The sequence below is a fragment of the Lissotriton vulgaris genome, chromosome 10 (assembly GCF_964263255.1).
Source record: "Lissotriton vulgaris chromosome 10, aLisVul1.2, whole genome shotgun sequence".
Lineage (NCBI taxonomy): Eukaryota > Metazoa > Chordata > Amphibia > Caudata > Salamandridae > Lissotriton > Lissotriton vulgaris.
In genome coordinates this window covers 1,155,733,204-1,155,747,450 of record NC_141698.1, presented here as the reverse complement: position 1 = coordinate 1,155,747,450, position 14,247 = coordinate 1,155,733,204, and the positions used below count along the sequence as shown (strand labels likewise).

The 14,247-nt window shown below is 48.2% G+C and overlaps 1 protein-coding gene across 4 annotated transcripts in view; it reads left to right on the top strand.

Annotated features, from left to right (window-relative positions):
* FAM13B (family with sequence similarity 13 member B) overlaps nt 1-14,247 on the top strand; it is a 476,175-nt gene that overhangs the window by 96,155 nt on the left and 365,773 nt on the right. For all 4 annotated transcript variants that reach the window (XM_086942255.1, XM_086942256.1, XM_086942257.1 and 1 more), the window contains one exon: nt 12,408-12,519. In XM_086942255.1, the coding sequence (XP_086798381.1) occupies nt 12,408-12,519 (112 nt within the window). The remainder of the gene's footprint in view (nt 1-12,407; nt 12,520-14,247) is intronic.

The following is a 14,247-nucleotide window of genomic DNA, read 5'->3' as shown; positions in this document are numbered from 1 at the left end:
ATGTTGACATGCTATTTCAGACAATGTGATTACTATCATTTTCACAATCAATGTATATATTTAACTCCATATGTGTTCAGTATACTTACCCTTACGATGAACATTATATTGTTTCGGTTATTTGTTTGAATTTTGTCATCATGGTCTTACCTATGTTTTTTTTCTCATTTACTTGCACCTAATATTTTCATGTTATTTATACATTCCAAGTATTATTTTTAGCTTTTGCTTCTGTATGCATTATCCTTGGATAAAGCCCCAGGCCTGCGCGACGCTAAAGCGGCGAAACACGTGTTGGCTGTATCTTCGGATCTAGTGATTCTAACTCTATAAGAATCACGTTGGAGCTTTGATTTACCTTTTAAATTAAAGGCTCTAACATTACATTGCCTGTGACTACATTAACTATTCAGGATTAGAAGGAAAACAATTAAAATGCTCTCCTCTCCTGGTTCATATTCATCCTGCCAAGTACATTGTCCTCCCTGCATCCTCTGCACTGTGGACCTTCCTACTTTGTGAGCTGCTCGGGGTCCTCTTGCAACTCCTGTGCCTTCAGCCTGTGGGTCCTCTTGAGGGTCTTCTCCTCCTGTGGGCTCCCCTGCTTGCTCGGGCCTTCTGACTCTTGCTTGTGGTGAGTCTCTTGGACCCTCCTGGTCCCAAACCTTGCCCCTTCTCTTTTCTTCACACCATAGTCACACTATGCTGTGCATTATTCCGCCATCAAGTGGTTTGGTCCAGAATTGTAGTATTTCGTCTTTTTTTTTTTCTCTCTTTTTTTTTTTGCTGTTCGTGGGCATCAACGACATAGTACCATTTGGTGCCCTTCTGTGACGTTGAGGGACTTCCTCCGGAAGCTCCCACCTAAGGCATCTTAAGATTCTTTTTTTCCGCCTTTGGGTCTGAATCGATACTGAGAAGCTCCGAAGATTGGAGAGAAGAATCATGAATAATCGGGGGGAAAAAAACAGCAGAACAGTGTTAACACTTCCAACTTTAAATCTACGACTACCATAGTTCGACGAAGGGAAGAAATAAAGAACTTCGTCGACAAGCGGAGTATGCACATGCAGGGGGCTCCCTGGGCGCAGTAATAAACAAGACCCTGTTCAAGTTCTGTAAAAACTGCCACCACAAATACGCTCAAAAGGATCAGCACCCGGTCTGTAACCTGTGCCTGCCGCTGGATCATCAAAGCGACAACTGTAACGCCTGCTCAGTCTTCACCCCAAAGACGTTTGGGGTAAGAGAAAGGCAGCGACGAGCCAATTACAACAGGCTAGGCCATGCACTACAGCCATCGCTGCGAGACCTGGGAGCTTCAAGTGAGGAGGAAGATAACATCGCTGAAGGACCAGAAGTCTTGGTCGTGGAAGTAGAGGAGACTTCAAAGGAGGTAAGATTTGTCAACCTAAAAAAAAACTAGTCTAGAAAATCAGGCTCTAGACCTTCAAAGGGATCCTTTGCGTCAAAGCATTCGACGACCGTAGCTGCAAACAAACAAAAACAGACGGTTGGATCCTTGGATAAGGACTCTGGAACGGCAAAGGTCATCAAATAAACAACTACGTTGAAAGACAGTCTAGGAAAGGACGCCTCGGCCGAAGAGACTGATACAAACCTCAACGACCGGTTCGGCGTCGTAAGCCAAAAAACGGAATCTCTATGTTGCCACACACGAGGCTGAGATTGAGAAAAAGAGAAGGCTCGAAGCCGAAATGACTAATACCCTGAAGCGCAAAAAAGACTTCAAAAGCTTGAAGCAATTCAAGATACCGTCACAACCCAGGGAAACGGAAGCCAAAAGGGTTGTCGAAGAACAATGGCGCCAAGAACCCCCGAACAGATCGAAGAGGAAGGTTTGTTCTTCTGAGAAGACGTCGAGGGAGACTAACTAGCATACGCAGGATCGTCGAAGTCAGAGAATCGAGAGCTCCAATGGCAAGATCTCAAGGCTGAATCACCGGAGGAGGCTGAGGAATCCTATCCTTCGAGGCCCTAAATGAAATTGGCATGTATAATCAGATGGTCAAAAAAGCTGCAGAAACTTATGGGGTTCAGCTAGAGCATGAAAAACCTCAGTCATGTTTTTTATTAGAGACTCTGATGCCTACACAATCTAGGAATCCATTCCTACCAATGCTGCCTAGTGTCTTAGACCAGGGGAAAGGCATTCAAGGAGCCTGCTGCATGCAAGGCTATGACACCAAGGGCAGGAAAGAAGTATAAACACTCCTCGAAAGACCCTACATGCATCAGGGAAAAGAGGCATTCAAGGAGCCTGCTGCATGAAGGCTATGACACCAAGGACAGAGAAGAAGTGTAAACACTCCCCTAAAGACCCTACATACATCAGGGGAAAGAGTCATTCAAGGAGCCTGCTGCATGCAAGGCTATGACACCAAGGGCAGAGAAGAAGTGTAAACACTCCCCTAAAGACCCTACATACATCAGGGGAAAGAGGCATTCAAGGAGCCTGCTGCATGCAAGGCTATGACACCAAGGACAGAGAAGAAGTGTAAACACTCCCCTAAAGACCCTACATACATCAGGGGAAAGAGGCATTCAAGGAGCCTGCTGCATGCAAGGCTATGACACCAAGGACAGAGAAGAAGTGTAAACACTCCTCTAAAGACCCTACATACATCAGGGGAAAGAGGCAGTCAAGGAGCCTGCTGCATGCAAGGCTATGACACCAAGGGCAGGAAAGAAGTGTAAACACTCCTCTAAAGACCCTACATACATCAGGGGAAAGAGGCATTCAAGGAGCCTGCTGCATGAAGGCTATGACACCAAGGGCAGGAAAGAAGTATAAACACTCCTCTAAAGACCCTACATACATCAGGGGAAAGAGGCCTTCAAGGAGCCTGCTGCATGAAGGCTATGACACCAAGGACAGAGAAGAAGTGTAAACACTCCTCTAAAGACCCTACATACATCAGGGGAAAGAGGCATTCAAGGAGCCTGCTGCATGCAAGGCTATGACACCAAGGACAGAGAAGAAGTGTAAACACTCCCCTAAAGACCCTACATACATCAGGGGAAAGAGGCATTCAAGGAGCCTGCTGCATGCAAGGCTAGAACACCAAGGGCAGAGAAGAAGTATAAACACTCCTCTAAAGACCCCACATACATCAGGGAAAAGAGGCATTCAAGGAGCCTGCTGCATGCAAGGCTATGACATCAAGGGCAGAGAAGAAGTGTAAACACTCCTCGAAAGACCCTACATACATCAGGGGAAAGAGGCATTCAAGGAGCCCTGCTGCATGCAAGGCTATGACATCAAGGGCAGAGAAGAAGTGTAAACACTCCTCTAAAGACTGTACATACATCGGGGGAAAGAGGCATTCAAGGAGCCTGCTGCATGCAAGGCTATGACACCAAGGACAGAGAAGAAGTGTAAACACTCCTCTAAAGACCCTACATAAATCAGGGGAAAGAGGCATTCAAGGAGCCTGCTGCATGCGAGGCTATGACACCAAGGGCAGGAAAGAAGTATAAACACTCCTCTAAAGACCCTACATACATCAGGGGAAAGAGGCATTCAAGGAGCCTGCTGCATGCAAGGCTATGACATCAAGGGCAGAGAAGAAGTGTAAACACTCCTCTAAAGACTGTACATACATCGGGGGAAAGAGGCATTCAAGGAGCCTGCTGCATGCAAGGCTATGACACCAAGGACAGAGAAGAAGTGTAAACACTCCCCTAAAGACCCTACATACATCAGGGGAAAGAGGCATTCAAGGAGCCTGCTGCTTGCAAGGCTATGACACCAAGGGCAGGAAAGAAGTATAAACACTCCCCTAAAGACCCTACATACATAAGGGGAAAGAGGCATTCAAGGAGCCTGCTGCATGCAGGCTATGACACCAAGGACAGAGAAGAAGTGTAAACACTCCTCTAAAGACCCTACATACATCAGGGGAAAGAGGCATTCAAGGAGCCTGCTGCATGCGAGGCTATGACACCAAGGGCAGAGAAGAAGTGTAAACACTCCTCTAAAGACCCTACATACATCAGGGGAAAGAGGCATTCAAGGAGCCTGCTGCATGCGAGGCTATGACACCAAGGGCAGGAAAGAAGTATAAACACTCCCCTAAAGACCCTACATACATCAGGGGAAAGACGCATTAAAGGAGCCTGCTGCATGAAGGCTATGACACCAAGGGCAGAGAAGAAGTGTAAACACTCCTCTAAAGACCCTACATAAATCAGGGAAGAGGCATTCAAGGAGCCTGCTGCATTGCCTTTCCTGTCTAAAATCCTGGAGGCACATGTTACTACTTGCCTCTCGCAATTTATCGAGGAGTCCAACTTCCTGGAAATAAACCAGGCCGGCTTTAGACCAGCCCATTCCACTGAGGCTGTGATTCTCGCCGTGCTGGACAACCTCAGAAGCAATGCTGACAGAGGACTCCCCCAGGCATTAGTCCTACTAGACTTATCGGCGGCATTCGACACGGTGGATCATAACATCTTACTCCACCGTGTCGAGGCCGCCGGAGTCTGTGGGCCTGCCTTGTCCTGGGTCAAATCTTTCCTAGAGGGTAGATCTCAAGCAGTGAGCTTGGGTCCCTTTAGCGCCACCAGTGTTCCTTCATCCTGCGGGGTTCCCCAGGGATCTTCTCTGTCCCCCCTCCTTTTTAATTTATACCTTCAACCTCTCCTTCACTCCCTAGGTAGGTGGGACGTCACAGTGTTCAATTACGCGGACGATTTACAAATTATTTTCCCCCTCACCTCCCCTGACGCTGTCACCAACTTCCAGGCGGTCATGACACACATCCAATACTGGATGAACCAAAATCAATTAAAGCTCAATCCTGGCAAAACTGAGCTTCTCCTCCCTGGGAGAAGTGCCCCCCATTGGGGCCCTCAGTACTGGCCAACTGAGCTTGGGTCACCTCCCTCTCCCGCTTGCTGCGTAAAGAGTCTCGGGGTCATTATTGACTCTGAGCTCACTCTCAAGGCCCAGGTGAGTGCTGTAACATCCTCCTGTATGTTCCAGCTATACAGGATACGGAAAGTTGCCCATCTTCTGACTTCCGAAGCCCTGCTACAAGTCTTAATAGCTTTGGTGCTGTCCCGTTTGGACTTCTCTAACGCCCTATACCATGGCCTCCCCAAATCCCAGCTGGCTAGGCTACAGATCATCCAGAACCAGGCTGCCAGACTGGCATTTAAAATCCCTAGATGGCAGTCGGCCAAACCTCTGTTACATCAACTACACTGGCTACCAGTCAGTGAAAGAATAGCCTTCAAGGTCTGTTGCCTGGTCTTCAAAGCCTTAACTGGTCCCTTCCCTGCTTTCCTGAAGTCCCTGATCACCCCTTACCGTCCTCCCCGCACCTTGAGGTCCACCCACCTTCAGCTTCTAGTTATCCCCCGGTTTAAACTCACTAAATCTGGCGGCCGCAGCTTCTCTCACCTGGCTCCCAAGCTATGGAATTCTCTTCCACTGTCACTCAAGACCTCTTGCTCCCTCCTATCTTTTAGGAAATCTTTAAAAACACTGCTCTTTTCATATCCCCACTAAACTCCTCTTGCTCAACCTCAGTGTCCTATCAGCGCCAGGAAACTCATGGTGACAGTGCGCTCAATAAATTTCCCTTAACATTAACATTAACATTAACATTAACATGCAAGGCTATGACACCAAGGGCAGGGAAGAAGTGTAAACACTCCTCTAAAGACCCTACATACATCAGGGGAAAGAGGCATTCAAGGAGCCTCCTGCATGAAGGCTATGACACCAAGGGCAGAGAAGAAGTGTAAACACTCCCCTAAAGACCCTACATACATCGGGGGAAAGAGGCCTTCAAGGAGCCTGCTGCATGCAAGGCTATGACACCAAGGGCAGAGAAGAAGTGTAAACACTCCTCTAATGATCCTACATACATCAGGGGGAAGAGGCATTCAAAGAGCCTGCTGCATGAAGGCTATGACACCAAGGACAGAGAAGAAGTGTAAACACTCCTCTAAAGACCCTACATACATCAGGGGAAAGAGGCATTCAAGGAGCCTGCTGCATGCAAGGCTATGACACCAAGGGCAGAGAAGAAGTGTAAACACTCCTCTAATGATCCTACATACATCAGGGGAAAGAGGCATTCAAGGAGCCTGCTGCATGAAGGCTATGACACCAAGGACAGAGAAGACGTGTAAACACTCCTCTAATGATCCTACATACATCAGGGGAAAGAGGCATTCAAGGAGCCTGCTGCATGCAAGGCTATGACACCAAGGGCAGAGAAGAAGTGTAAACACTCCTCTAATGACCCAACATACATCAGGGGAAAGAGGCATTCAAGGAGCCTGCTGCATGCAGGCTATGACACCAAGGACAGAGAAGAAGTGTAAACACTCCTCTAAAGACCCTACATACATCAGGGGAAAGAGGCATTCAAGGAGCCTGCTGCATGAAGGCTATGACACCAAGGGCAGGGAAGAAGTGTAAACACTCCTCTAATGATCCTACATACATCAGGGGAAAGAGGCATTCAAGGAGCCTGCTGCATGCAAGGCTATGACATCAAGGGCAGAGAAGAAGTGTAAACACTCCTCTAAAGACTGTACATACATCAGGGGAAAGAGGCATTCAAGGAGCCTGCTGCATGCAAGGCTATGACATCAAGGGCAGAGAAGAAGTGTAAACACTCCTCTAATGACCCAACATACATCAGGGGAAAGAGGCATTCAAGGAGCCTGCTGCATGCAGGCTATGACACCAAGGACAGAGAAGAAGTGTAAACACTCCTCTAAAGACCCTACATACATCAGGGGAAAGAGGCATTCAAGGAGCCTCCTGCATGAAGGCTATGACACCAAGGACCGAGAAGAAGTGTAAACACTCCTCTAAAGACCCTACAATCATCGGGGGAAAGAGGCATTCAAGGAGCCTGCTGCATGCAAGGCTATGACACCAAGGGCAGGAAAGAAGTATAAACACTCCTCTAAAGACCCTACATACATCAGGCGAAAGAGGCATTCAAGGAGCCTGCTGCATGAAGGCTATGACATCAAGGGCAGAGAAGAAGTGTAAACACTCATCGAAAGACCCTACATAAATCAGGGGAAAGAGGCATTCAAGGAGCCTGCTGCATGCAAGGCTATAACACCAAGGGCAGAGAAGAAGTATAAACACTCCTCTAAAGACCCTACATACATCAGGGGAAAGAGGCATTCAAGGAGCCTGCTGCATGCAAGGCTATGACATCAAGGGCAGAGAAGAAGTGTAAACACTCCTCTAAAGACTGTACATACATCGGGGGGAAAGAGGCATTCAAGGAGCCTGCTGCATGCAAGGCTATGACACCAAGGGCAGAGAAGAAGTGTAAACACTCCTCTAAAGACCCTACATACATCAGGGGAAAGAGGCATTAAAGGAGCCTGCTGCATGCACGGCTATGACACCAAGGGCAGGAAAGGAGTATAAACACTCCTCTAAAGACCCTACATACATCAGGGGAAAGAGGCATTCAAGGAGCCTGCTGCATGAAGGCTATGACACCAAGGGCAGGAAAGAAGTATAAACACTCCTCTAAAGACCCTACATACATCAGGGGAAAGAGGCATTCAAGGAGCCTGCTGCATGAAGGCTATAACACCAAGGGCAGAGAAGAAGTATAAACACTCCTCTAAAGACCCTACATACATCAGGGGAAAGAGGCATTCAAGGAGCCTGCTGCATGCAAGGCTATGGCACCAAGGACAGAGAAGAAGTGTAAACACTCCTCTAAAGACCCTACATACATCAGGGGAAAGAGGCATTCAAGGAGCCTGCTGCATGCAAGGCTATGACACCAAGGACAGAGAAGAAGTGTAAACACTCCTCTAAAGACCCTACATACATCAGGGGAAAGAGGCATTCAAGGAGCCTGCTGCATGCAAGGCTATGACATCAAGGGCAGAGAAGAAGTGTAAACACTCCTCTAATGACCCAACATACATCAGGGGAAAGAGGCAGTCAAGGAGCCTGCTGCATGCAGGCTATGACACCAAGGACAGAGAAGAAGTGTAAACACTCCTCTAAAGACCCTACATACATCAGGGGAAAGAGGCATTCAAGGAGCCTCCTGCATGAAGGCTATGACACCAAGGACAGAGAAGAAGTGTAAACACTCCTCTAAAGACCCTACATACATCAGGGGAAAGAGGCATTCAAGGAGCCTCCTGCATGAAGGCTATGACACCAAGGACCGAGAAGAAGTGTAAACACTCCTCTAAAGACCCTACAGTCATCGGGGGAAAGAGGCATTCAAGGAGCCTGCTGCATGCAAGGCTATGACACCAAGGGCAGGAAAGAAGTATAAACACTCCTCTAAAGACCCTACATACATCAGGGGAAAGAGGCATTCAAGGAGCCTGCTGCATGAAGGCTATGACACCAAGGGCAGAGAAGAAGTGTAAACACTCCTCGAAAGACCCTACATAAATCAGGGGAAAGAGGCATTCAAGGAGCCTGCTGCATGCAAGGCTATAACACCAAGGGCAGAGAAGAAGTATAAACACTCCTCTAAAGACCCTACATACATCAGGGGAAAGAGGCATTCAAGGAGCCTGCTGCATGCAAGGCTATGACATCAAGGGCAGAGAAGAAGTGTAAACACTCCTCTAAAGACTGTACATACATCAGGGGAAAGAGTCATTCAAGGAGCCTGCTGCATGCAAGGCTATGACATCAAGGGCAGAGAAGAAGTGTAAACACTCCTCTAAAGACTGTACATACATCGGGGGAAAGAGGCATTCAAGGAGCCTGCTGCATGCAAGGCTATGACACCAAGGGCAGAGAAGAAGTGTAAACACTCCTCTAAAGACCCTACATACATCAGGGGAAAGAGGCATTCAAGGAGCCTGCTGCATGCAAGGCTATGACACCAAGGGCAGGAAAGGAGTGTAAACACTCCCCTAAAGACCCTACATACATCAGGGGAAAGAGGCATTCAAGGAGCCTGCTGCATGAAGGCTATGACACCAAGGGCAGGAAAGAAGTATAAACACTCCTCTAAAGACCCTACATACATCAGGGGAAAGAGGCATTCAAGGAGCCTGCTGCATGAAGGCTATAACACCAAGGGCAGAGAAGAAGTATAAACACTCCTCTAAAGACCCTACATACATCAGGGGAAAGAGGCATTCAAGGAGCCTGCTGCATGCAAGGCTATGACACCAAGGACAGAGAAGAAGTGTAAACACTCCTCTAAAGACCCTACATACATCACGGGAAAGAGGCATTCAAGGAGCCTGCTGCATGCAAGGCTATGACACCAAGGACAGAGAAGAAGTGTAAACACTCCTCTAAAGACCCTACATACATCAAGGGAAAGAGGCATTCAAGGAGCCTCCTGCATGAAGGCTATGACACCAAGGACAGAGAAGAAGTGTAAACGCTCCTCTAATGATCCTACATACATCGGGGGAAAGAGGCATTCAAGGAGCCTGCTGCATGAAGGCTATGACACCAAGGGCAGGAAAGAAGTATAAACACTCCTCTAAAGACCCTACATACATCGGGGGAAAGAGGCATTCAAGGAGCCTGCTGCATGAAGGCTATGACACCAAGGGCAGGAAAGAAGTATAAACACTCCTCTAAAGACCCTACATACATCTGGGGAAAGAGGCATTCAAGGAGCCTGCTGCATGAAGGCTATGACACCAAGGGCAGGAAAGAAGTATAAACACTCCTCTAAAGACCCTACATACATCTGGGGAAAGAGGCATTCAAGGAGCCTGCTGCATGAAGGCTATGACACCAAGGGCAGATAAGAAGTGTAAACACTCCTCCAAAGACCCTACATACATCAGGGGAAAGAGGCATTCAAGGAGCCTGCTGCATGCAAGGCTGACACCGATGGCATAAAAGAAGTGTAAACACTCCTCCAAAGACCCTACATACATCAGGGGAAAGAGGCATTCAAGGAGCCTGCTGCATGAAGGCTATGACATCAAGGGCAGAGAAGAAGTGTAAACACTCCTCTAAAGACCCTACATACATCGGGGGAAAGAGGCATTCAAGGAGCCTGCTGCATGCAAGGCTATGACACCAAGGGCAGGAAAGAAGTATAAACACTCCTCTAAAGACCCTACATACATCAGGGGAAAGAGGCATTCAAGGAGCCTGGTGCATGCAAGGCTGACACCGATGGCAGGAAAGAAGTGTAAACACTCCTCTAAAGACCCTACATACATCAGGGGATCAGTGACAGCCGACTCCATCATTGCCTCAACAGCAAGAAAAAGAACAAATGTACTGACTACAGTGGGACCACCTCCAGACAAGAGGATGGACCTCGTAGGAAGGAAGGTGGAGAGAAGTGCAGCTAATCAATGGCGCATAGACCTGCTTACCAACATTGGGAGGAGGTAGGAGAACAATTTCAGAGAAGAGCTAGCCACCGGGTGAAAGTGGGTAAAAACATTGGTAATACATGTTTAAAATCAGCCCTTGATGCTGCTGAAACGTCAAGCAGGCAAATGATGATTGGCATCACTGAACGGAGGAACGCGTGGCTTAGAATCTCAGCCTTCAAGCCAGAAGTGCAAATAATTCACCATTCAATGGAGAACAGTTGTTTGGAACGGTGGTTGATGATAAAGCTAAATCGACTAAAGGACAACGACACCACAAGATCCATGGGGGCTTTGCAGTTCAGAGGCATGCGTAGAGGCACACCAACAAGAAGACACGCCGACCTACTACCTCACATCAAGGTTACCAGCAGACATACCAAGCTGGAAACCAGGGCACACAACAGGACAGCAACAAAGCTGGCAATATCAAGGAAGAGGATCCTTTCGAGGGTGTTCCCGTAGCAGAGGTCAGCCACAAAGAGGTGGACAACAAACCTCTACCAAGTGACTGCACTCACAAGGAGGTACACTCACAAACCGCAGCAGTCAGAGTACACACCAAAAAGAAGCAGTTACCAAAACAAGAGAACTAGTTTACAGTTCCTCCAACATAGTACTCCAGTTGGAGGCAGACTAGGACTCTTACAACAAAAGTGGAGAGAAATAACCAGAGACAAGTGGGTTTTAAACATAATGCAGTACAGTTACTGCATAGAGTTAACAAGACCACCTCAATACAGGAAGCCAAAGCCAAGGACCCATTCAAAAGAAGAATTATCTCACCTACTCGGAGGTGAAAGAACTGCAGGAAAAACATGCACTAGAACACGTTCCACACAGGGACAAGAACAACCATGTTCCTAATTCCAAAAGTGGATGGAACATTACAGCCAATAGTAGACCTAAGTTTTCTAAACAAGTTTATAAAAACTTAAAGATTCAAGATGACTACACTACAAGAGGTGCCACCTCCGTTGCAAAAGGGAGATTTGTTGTTAACAAACACTATTAGTTCAAAGGGCTCGCTTTCCATCTAAAATCAGCAGCAAGGGTGTTCACAAAGTGCCTGACGGCAGTAGCAGCACATCTCAGAAGGCAGGGGATTCATGTTTACCCCTACTTAGACGACTGGTAAGTAAGAGCAAACGCATACAACCTATGCCAACAGCATATACAACATGTGATAGACACTAGTTCAGCAGGGCTGCTCCATACAGGGGGAACACTCCTCAATAGAACCAGAACTCATAAAGGTCTTCTTGGGCGCAGAGATACAGTGTGTTTGGGAAAGCATTCCCGAGCGAGAAAAGGAAATCAGCGTTATTGAAGGGAATCACCTGCACCAGAAGCGGCATCATCTGACCCTGAGGACACGGGGGAAACTACTAGGAATTATGGCCTCCTGCATTCATTTAGGTCCCAATATTCCTCTGCACATGGGACCGTTCCAAGAATGGCTGCTGATGTGGTCACAGGCTACAGGGAGTTGGGAGGATCTAGTGGTTGTCAGAGTTCATCAAGAGATGGCATGGTGGAACAAAGCAAACCTAGCACAAGCAAGACCTTTCACATATACAAGGCGGCCAGAGAGAGCGCAGAACACTTACGCTCCAAGGGCACACCAGGCCATCGGAAAACCAACAGCACCCATGCGCATTGACACAGCTCGCCCCTAATAAGGAGTGCAACTCATGATGGCTGCAACAGAAAACATTGAAAACCACCAAAAGAAACATCTAAAGAATCACCCAATCATTTACTAACAACAATGAATTACTTCCTAGAAATAAAAAGCAGGTTGAAGGGGAAATGAATCATATAGGAGCAATATTGGGCTGTTATCATTCTCTCATATTGACTGTTCAGGAATTAATAATTTGTTAATCAAGGCAGATTATTTTGTTTCAAACCCCTCATCAAGTGTATAATCCGAGAAGCATTTGAGAGCTCTTGTTTTGTACGATGCACACGGGGAAAGTCGCCCTCCTACTCTTGCTGTCCGTATCCATCAGCTGAAGTTCACTTTGTTGGTGATGTTTGTTGATTTTGGTTTCTAGGGAGGCGTTAGCGGGAGGTGTCAACACTGGGCAGGACAGCACTCGGAGGGTGACGCGCAGTGAAGGTGTAAAGGAGGAACCAGAGGAGCCAGAGAACAGGAGACCACAACAGGTGAGAGCCTAACTTCATCATTTCATGGTCCTTTCACACCCTGAGCGTCGTGTCACCTGGGAAGGGCCCAATTTAGGAAATAATTGTACGCTTTGTCTGTGTTCATACTGCATGGATTTGAAGTGAACTTTTCTGTCATTTTCCTCCTGGTGTCCTTTCCAGAGGGTTGAATCCTGCAGCATGTCCTGCCCTACCCCATCGGACTGCCCTGAGTTGTCCTTCCCCTCCCATTGGATTCTGTCCTGGGGTATGTTTTCCCCCTCCATGCCTGCATATACCTCCAGGGGGGATTCTGTCCTGAGGGATCACCACCCCTCAGTGTATCCTGTCTAGAAGTGTGAGCTTCCTCTCTGCCCTCCTTTAAAGATTTTCGTGAGGGTCCAATCCTCCCCCCCCCCCCCTTTTTTGGAGGGGGCAACTTGCGCTCCCTGTTGGGGTCTTTTGCCCTAGAGAATTTTCTCCTGCTCTAAAGGGAGATAATTGTGAGAAAGTGCCCTGTTTCTTGCATGGTATGCCCCACTTTTTGTTGAATTGCTGATGTTCTTTGACTGAGTGTGCCCTGGGCTCCTGCCAATCGGGTGCTCAGGGCCTGTGTTCCTTCCCTAAAACTGCATTGAAACCTAAACCCAATTTGCATCTCTGGTCACATGTCAGCCCCTGGTAAATGGTACCATAGGCACCCAGGGCATGGTGACCAGAGAAGACCTCTAAGGGCTGCAGCACTTATTGTGCCACCCTTAGGTGCCCTGTACCCTGACAGACGCACTGCCTTTGCAGGCTGCGTGACTTGGTGCAAGACTAAACCGTCGACATGGCACACATCCCTGTGTGCCATTCCCACAAACTCACTGCCCTGGCATTCCTCAGTCACCCCTCTAGCTGGGTGCACTATGACAGTGGTGTGGGCACATGTGCTTGAGCCCTGTGCCCCTACAGTACCCAGGGCCACCATTGGGCACTGTAAGTGCAGTGAGGCCATTAAGAGTATATGCTGCTGGGAGGTTGTCATTATGAACTTCACAGCACCATAATGGCTACACTGAAGACTGACCACTTTGATATCAAACTTCTCAGCACATTGAACCCACACTGATGCCAGTGTTGGGATTTAATGTAAAATGCACTACATCTCATCTTAGAGATGCCCCCTGAAACCTAAACTACAATCCACGTCTTGTCTGAGAGGCTGCCTAGGCTGCCACAAAGCAGACATATTGCTGGACCCTGGGTGGAGAACCCCCCGCTCTCCTGGGCCTGTAACAATGCACATCCTAGGACGAGGAGCTAGGTCTCCTCCCCCAGGATGGGCAGGGGAAAGCTCCAAAGGATGCCGCCTTTGTGAGCTTCTCCAGGCCACTTGCTGTACTCAGCAACTGTCCCCCACCGGTTATGACCCCCACTCTGGCGGGAAACCCTAAGTGAGGAAAAGGGGTCTGCCAGCCTGTACCAACCCCACCCCTCAGGTGGGGGAGGCGAGGTGAAGCACAACTCCAGGCTCCGGCCATCTTGAGGATGTGGAGCCCTGCCCAATCAGAGATGGGCTCCTGACCCTCTCCCATAGGAGAAGAGCAGAATAGGGGTGTACTCACCCCAGGACAGGGACCCATTGGTCCCAGCCCTTCCCCTACCTGTAACACCCCTAAATTTAGTATTTAGGGGCACCCTGAACCTTCCTTCCTCAGATCCCGATTTGAAAACAAGAAAGAAGATCAAGAAGACCTGCCGTGC